This window comes from Triticum dicoccoides, chromosome 1A, assembly GCF_002162155.2.
Source record: "Triticum dicoccoides isolate Atlit2015 ecotype Zavitan chromosome 1A, WEW_v2.0, whole genome shotgun sequence".
In the NCBI taxonomy this organism is placed as follows: domain Eukaryota; kingdom Viridiplantae; phylum Streptophyta; class Magnoliopsida; order Poales; family Poaceae; genus Triticum; species Triticum dicoccoides.
The window spans coordinates 608,863,461-608,871,076 of NC_041380.1; the positions used below are offsets into that span (position 1 = coordinate 608,863,461).

General features: G+C 42.2%; 1 protein-coding gene across 1 annotated transcript; it reads right to left on the reverse strand.

The window, feature by feature from the left end:
- Positions 1-2,496: 2,496 nt before the first annotated feature.
- On the reverse strand, positions 2,497-7,533 carry LOC119295484 (rho GDP-dissociation inhibitor 1-like). Its single transcript, XM_037573912.1, has 9 exons — positions 7,475-7,533; positions 6,926-7,190; positions 6,696-6,761; positions 5,319-5,486; positions 5,026-5,128; positions 4,482-4,700; positions 2,976-3,100; positions 2,792-2,829; positions 2,497-2,609 (listed from the first exon to the last, which is right to left on the reverse strand). The coding sequence occupies exons 1-9, from the start codon at positions 7,531-7,533 to the stop codon at positions 2,561-2,563; spliced, it is 1,092 nt and encodes a 363-aa protein (XP_037429809.1). The 3' UTR covers positions 2,497-2,560.
- Between the last annotated feature and the right edge of the window lie 83 nt (positions 7,534-7,616).

Here is a 7,616-nt window from a genome sequence, read left to right on the forward strand (position 1 = left end):
GAGAAAAATACCAATCTATTCATTTTCAATCATGCCAATAAAACCAACACCATAAATAAATAATAAAAATTGTATCCACATCCGTAGACCACCTAGCAACGACTACAAACACTTAAGCGAGCCGTCATCGCCCCTCCCTAGCTAGAGCAGGGCAAAACTTGTTGTAGTACACAGTCGGAAAGTCGTCGTGCTAAGGCCCCATAGGACCAGCACAACAGAACAGCAAACGCCTATCGGGAGCTCCCTCGAATTGTGCACTTGGATCGGGGAGCGCCTATTCAAGTCTAAAGTTCACGAATTTGAGAGAAGATCATGAGTTTGAACAAATGTTCATGAATTTGTTGTATGATCATGAGTTTGAACAAATGATCATGAGTTAGAATTTGAGAGAAGATCGGGGAGCGCCTATTTAATTGATGCTTAGTGTATAAAGTATACAAGCACTGCATCTGCCTTGCATAGCCCAGTCTAACATTGGGTGGGGCTGTTTGGAAGTACTAGTACATTTGTTGTTGCAGCAGGCACGAACAAGTCCTAACGCCTGGGTCAGGGTCAGGCTAAGCAAAGTGCAGATGCAGGGGTATGCCCAGGCTAGTCGGGAATTGCTTCTGTGGACATCAACCAAACCATTTATTGATTCCAGCTTTAGGAGTGGACCTTGCTGCTGGCGGTGTCTCCTTTGTTGGTCCCCCTTGTTGGAGTCGGAGGAGAGTCTGTCTATCCTTTGTTTAGGGTTAGGGTTTAGGGTTTTTGTCAGAGGAGAGCTTGGTGCTTGTGATGATTGTTGGTCCTTTTTCGGTCTCTTGATCACTGCAGTTGGAGTTGCTTGTGAATCTGGTTGTTTGTCCTTGCTCGGCCTCCCAAGCGGGTTTCACGGCAGCCTCTTGCATTTGAATGGCCTCTCTTGATCCCTGACGAATCGCCTCCTCCTCCGGATCCATTCTGAAAAGTCCAAGCTTGGCCTCTGTCGGTGACTGGGGCAGCACACAACAACCAGCATTCTCCTCCGAGTCCAAGGAGGAAACTTGCACACTGTTTTGTCCGAGGTCAATTTTTTTCTTCTAATACACCTTAAACATTTTTCAAATACAAATTTAACATTTTCTTAATATATGATCAAAACACACATTTTAAACATTTTTTAAATGCTTGGTTAACATTTTTAATACAAGAGTAACTTTTTTTTGAATACTTGGTCAACATTTCCCTATACACACTTTTAAACTTTTTCAAATGCTCGATTAACAGTTTTCAAATAAGAAGATTACATTTTTTTTCTATACACATTTAAAATTCCCAAATGCTTGATTAATATTTTTCAAATACTTGTTCAACATTTTTTATTAACATTTTTTTGTAGATGATCAAAAAGATTCATCATTTTTTTAATACATAATCAACTACCCCCTCCGTCTCATAATGTAAGACGTTTTTTGACACTACACTAGTGTCAAAAAATGCCCCATAGACGGAGGGAGTACCTTTCTATACACATTAAATATTTTTCTGAATTCTTGATTAACATTTTTCAAATACTCATTCAACATGTTCCAAATGCTTGATCAACATTTTTCAAATTCTTGTTCAACATTTTTCAAATGTTTTTTGTAGAGTGTTATTTGTAATATATATATATATATATATATATATATATAGAATATGTTGAAGTATAAACAAAAGTACAAAAATAATGCAAAAAACAGAAAAAAATTTGGTTGTGTCCTCTCGAGATATAGGGGCGCCCTGCAGGAAACGCTGGACTCGAGTGCCTCGGAGAAAACCGCGCCAGTCCCTCGCCCAAATAGGATCTTTCCTTTTTTTTTCTTTTAGATTAGAAAAACAAAACAAAGCAAAACAAAGCAAAGGCGATGGAGGAGGGAGTATTTCCTTAGGCCTCTTCAAAGCAGAAAACGGGCACAGTAGACGCGTCCATGGATAGTGATACGGGAGTCGGCCATCCAACTCTATCCATCAAACATTTGGAGACATTTCAAACATAAATTTTAAAAAAACCAGACGATTTTCATGCAAGCCGAACGATTTTCATTTAAACTGAACCAAATTATTACATTTTTGACATATTTCAATTAAACAAATACAGACATGGTAGTTTTTTTAAAACCTGGTCTAAATCTTCCCTAGTGGTGGGGGCGTCCCTTCCCTAGCTCTTCAAACTAGTCATAATGCAATTAATTCAAACCTGATGATCGACAAACATACTCATCATCATCATCATCTAGCAACTACTGCAAAATAGTACGTACACCCAGTCAGTCCAGCATGCAGCCACACTTATCTTTTTACAACAACAATATAATCTATCTGTGTTACTCATACATGCATGCAGAAGAATTAATGTCGTGTTAATAATTTACTTTTTTGCAATGCACATGACAAACTGTTGAAACCAAACGCACCTGTAGAGATTTCGGAAATGAACAACGACATGAACAAGCGGAGAATAAGCAAAGACAGTAGTCATGTTAGCGAGCAAGGAAGGACACAATAACAATAACATGCATGCAAATTCAGACATACACTTTCAGTCCAGTTCAGGCACTCACTCACCTTCTTCATTGCAAGCAAAGCGAGTGAGTGAATCAACATCCCTGATAGATACCACACAATAAACATCAATCACCTAACAGCAGCTATCAACATCCGCACTCCCCACAACCTAAACTAACACTCATCTCATCTTTGCGACGGACCCTACGTAGGTGGTCTCAGTACCACTGACTGACTGTCTGTTAATTAGGCAGGCCAGTCCTTCCTGATCTCAAAGCTGTACCTCATGTCTAGGTACACCTTCCCATCATCGTCGACAAACTGCAACACCAACCAAAATCAATCCAGGCAGTGCACACATACTACATATTAACCAACCAACTCTGGTTGGTATGACAAAAGAAAAGATAGATTCACTGCAACTAAATAGCTGGCACATGCAAACTTTTTCTATATATGCACCTTACCTTTAATCTAGCAGAATAGGAGCCCCTCGCAAAGATGCCGCTCGGGGTGCTATCTTCTTCAGCCTTGTATGTGTAGGGCTCCTGCTGAGGGCTGAATGTCCCCAGCATCACCTTCTGGTTCTCCACTGCAAAAACAGAGGGAACAGGACTCACTCAGAGAGTTATTTACTTATGATGATGGACAACATGTATGTATGTAGCTCCAGTTAGAGAGGGGACATGGATATCATGTGCAACGTTCAATCATGACGGTCATCACAATGGGTGGATCATTGCAGATTAACTCAACTATACTCAGTGAGTGAACTGCAGTCACACAGTATGCATCCAACATATAACACTGTGGGCACCTTCTTCCTTCAGAATTAATTATGGACCATTCTGCTGCTACACACAGCATTCAGTCGTCCTATTTTTTGTTGAGACATACAGTATAATTCACTTAAGGATTATTGGGAGGGGCTGGCATTTTTCAATCAAGTTCTCGTTTTATGGAGGCACAGCTGCAGAGCATATATAACAAATTCTCATATTCAGCTCAACATTTGCTAATGTTATATTCTTGGGGTGTCTTCCTATTTTCGCAGGGATACATAATTTTCTTTAAGGATTATTTATTTCCCAACAATGGAAATGAGATAAAATCCACAATGTTGAAACCCAGCATGTCTTGAGCGACAGCAGGCGTTTTTGTTTTCACCTATGCTACTCTTCTTATTCTGTTCATCATAATGTCAAAAGAATATATGCAATGTAACCAAAACCTGCTCGAGACACAGCAGCCTAAGATGGAACTGAAAGTTAAAACCAGTGGATTCATTTTGTATCGTGAGTGGAACAATTATGTTGTCTCATAAGATGTTGAACAGACAAACACGGGAGTAAATCTTTGATGAAACAGAATAGCAGGAAAATATTACTTGCGACTACATACATCACATGCCTAGATGTACTGTAATTGGATAAGGTGTGAATTCAATTCAGTGACAAATAAGCAGGAAAATGCAAAGCAGGTTCAGATCAAAACAAGTATAGTGGTATATTTTGAAACAAATTCTCGTATTATGGAGGCACAGGCTGCAGAGCATATATAAGCAACAAAGATGATGGATAGATATAACAATGCACATAGATAGATATAGATGTGTGTGTGTGTGTGTGTGTGTGTGTGTGTGTGTGTGTGTGTGTGTGTGTGTGTGTGTTTAATTGGATAAGGTGTGAATTCAATTCAGCGATAGACAGACTGTGGCGCCATGGTACTTTATGCAAATAAGCAGTAAACTGTAACCCAGGCTCAGATGTGTCAAAAACAAGTATACTAGTATATCTCAAGGAGCTGTCCTCATTTTTCAAACAAAATTATAATTTACATATATGAGCAACAAAGAGGATGGATGGATGGATGGATGGATGGATAACATTAGAGGTGTGTTTAATTAATTTATTTTTAAGGAGTTGTTTACAAGGAAAGGAAAGGAAAGGAAAGGAAAGGAAGGAAGTGGTCACCTTTTACTCCGGTCTTCCAGACGGTGTGCGAGTAGTTGAGACCGGACACGATGTTGTTGGAGACGGTGAAGGAGAAGCGGAAGCTGTAGGCGGTGCCGTCCTTGAGCGTGAAGGCGTGGCCCTTGTCATCAGGCACAAACGGAATCGGCAAAACCAGGTCAGGCCTCCCTGGTGCCAAGATGGTGAGGTTGAGTATGGCCACCTCTGGTTCGACGGTCTCTGGACAATGGACATAGCCGCAGTGCATAGGAACGGAACAGTGAGTCAGTCTCACAACCGGTGTGATAATAATATAAGAAGATAAATTACAGATATGCAGCAGAGATACATCATCCATGCCAAGTGCTCTCTCTCTCTCTCTCTCTCTCTCTCTCTCCAAGGAAAAGCTGGTAACAAGTAGTGTTGTTTTAGTATAATTTAGTGTGTGTAATATATACTGGAAGAGATGCATCGTCTCTGTCAAGTGGTACATTTGCATTTGCATTGCAGACAGGCATTGTGAGACACAGACAGGTAGCAGTAGTAGAGTGAGTGAGTGAGTTACCAGCTCCAAGGGCAAGGAGGAGGTTGGTGGTGTGGACAGCATCTGGTCCGAGGAGCTGCTCCTTCCATCTGCGGAGGCTGTCGTCCTCCTCCCCCTCCTCCTCCTACATTACATATTTACGTAGATCCATCCACCCATTTGCAGTTTCAGTATCTATTACTAGTACCTACTCCATTAAAAAGAAAGAAAGAAAGAAAGAAAGAAAGAAAGAAAGAAAGAAAGATGCAGATGCAGGTGGAAGTTGCTTTGCTTGCCTTGTGGAGGTGGAGGTGTAGGAGGTCCTTGAGGGGAACCTGAGGGCCCAGCGCCATCTTCACCGCACCCATGTCCTCCTCCTCTTCTTCTTGCTCTTCTTCTTCTTCATCCTGCTCCTCCTCCTCCTCCGGCGGGACGCTGCTGACGGAGACGGACGCTTCCTCCTCCTGCTGATCCATCTTCACTCCCTGGATCCCCTCCCCTCCCTAAAGATTTAGAAGCAAAATCAAATCTTGGAGGCGGCGAGCGGCGTGATTGATTTGGGGGAAAAGGGAAGGGAAGGGAAGGGGATGTGGGGATTTGTTTTTGCTCAGCAGCCAGCAGCACGGCAGCAGGCTTGGGGTTGGGGTTGGGGTTGGGGGGTTGGGTTGTTGTGCGATTCAGATTTTAGCTCAACTTTTGTTTTTTTTTGTGACAGGGAAGGAAGCTCATGATGGGTGGATGTATGATTCGTCTCCACTTTCTTTCTTTCTTTCTTTCTTTCTTTCACAATTCACAAATGCAAATAAAAAAATAGTTTTGCTAATTTGTCGTTAGGGTCACAACTAAAAAACCGTCTCTGCTAAATGCCAGGCATTAGTTAGTTCCGCTTTGCCCGAGGCCCAAGGTGGGGCGGGCAAGTGTGAGCCGACGGTAGCTAGTCTCAAATTTGATGATGTGAATCGACAATGTGGGGGAGGGGGCTTAGAGGGGATGAAAGAGAACAAGCGTGTGAGTCTGAAACAAAGTGGTTGAGAAGAATCACTAACATGCCAACTCTTAGACCAAAACATCACATAATCCTCCAAATTAACATGGACACTCGCAATGGCCCTATAATTCTCATTCAACTTAAGGATATCACACCACCAAAACGAACCACAGAGGACAGTGGCGTGGGGAACCACACCATCATAAATAAAGAGTTTCAAATCAAGGAGACTCAAGGGATATCAACTTTGTTGTTAAACTTGTGCAGATGCTTAACCAACAAGCCCTGATTCTGAATATGAAGATTGATAATGCCAAGACCGCCCTCATCCTTAGGCCTACAAAGCAAATCCCATGCAGCTAAAGACTATTTGGGAGTATCAGAGTTTCCCTCCATAGACACTGCCTCTCAATGCTTTCAAGATGCTTGATAATTTCAAGAGGGATATGCAAACTATAGATAAAGTATATTGGCATGGAGGAGAGGACATATCTTAAGAGTTGCAATCTTGCACCCTGATTTAATAAACAAGAGCTAGGAGATAATCTCCTCTCCAACCTATCCACCAAAGGGAGTAAATCCTTCCTAGCCTAGTAGCACCCACTAGCAGACCAAGATATGTAAAAGGCATGGTGCCCATCTTGCAATCAAATAGAGTGGATAACTTCAGAGCTTCTCCATCGGGGACATTGATGGGAACCAAAGATGACTTGTTAAAATTAACCTTTAGACTAGCAGAAGCAGAAAAGAAATGCATCATGTCTTTAAGAGAAAAGGAACTGATTATCCACTGTAGGTATAATTATATTGTATCATCAACATACTGCACAATGTGAAACTATTGATCATGTGAAGAGATGGGCAAAGACAAAACTCCTCTGACAAGCATATCATTAACAACCCACTGAAGGAGGTCTACTGCTAAGACAAATAGTAGGAGAGATAAAGGGTCACCCTAGCGAACCCGTCTCTTGCAAACAAATTGTTCCGAGGCACACTATTTAAAAGAACTGATGAAGAGCCTAAAGACAAAATCTCTCCAATCCAGCCAAGCCACCTATCATCAAAACCCTTGAACTTCAGTATCTCCAAAATGGCATCATGCTCAAATGTATCAAAAGCTTTAGCATAAACAAGCATAAGAATGAGCAAGGGTCTTTTGGACTGATGGCATTGATGTAAATACTCCAAAGTCCAGGCAATGCAATTCTGGATGGACCTACACTTAAGAAACCCATACTGACTTTTATGTATGCACTTGAGGGAAATGCCCTTTCAGTGATGTTCAATAGTAATGCGCCAACCTAACGAGATCGTCCATCCAGGGAGACCTAACATCGTCAAACAACCAGAGAGATCCGACAACGCCCAATAAAGAAAGTTGGCCACAAGGCATTGTTCCAGTGGCCGGTAATTAGCCCAGACACCCAGAACGAGCCGGAGCGTAAGGGTACCGACCAAAGTGATGGAGAGGGGCGGGAAGAAGGCACTGGGGCAACGCACCAACCTCCAAAGTCAAACAGATGGGTAGACGCCATAGAAGACGTTAGCCGGATAGCCATGTCAGTCGGGCAGGCCGACAAAGGGACCCAATCATGAGGTGGCCAACAACTAGGCAGGCATCAGCATGACCTCACCCATCCCC

Excerpts from the sequence above, each read along its gene's own strand:
- LOC119295484 (XM_037573912.1), bottom strand. The coding sequence starts at position 7,533 with ATGGCTATCCGGCTAACGTCTTCTATGGCGTCTACCCATCTGTTTGAC. Across the intron at positions 5,487-6,695 it reads CTGCTTCTGCTAGTCTAAAG|GGAGGGGAGGGGATCCAGGG; the intron begins GTTAATTTTAAC and ends CTAAATCTTTAG. Across the intron at positions 5,129-5,318 it reads AGATGGCGCTGGGCCCTCAG|GAGGAGGAGGGGGAGGAGGA; the intron begins GTTCCCCTCAAG and ends TATGTAATGTAG.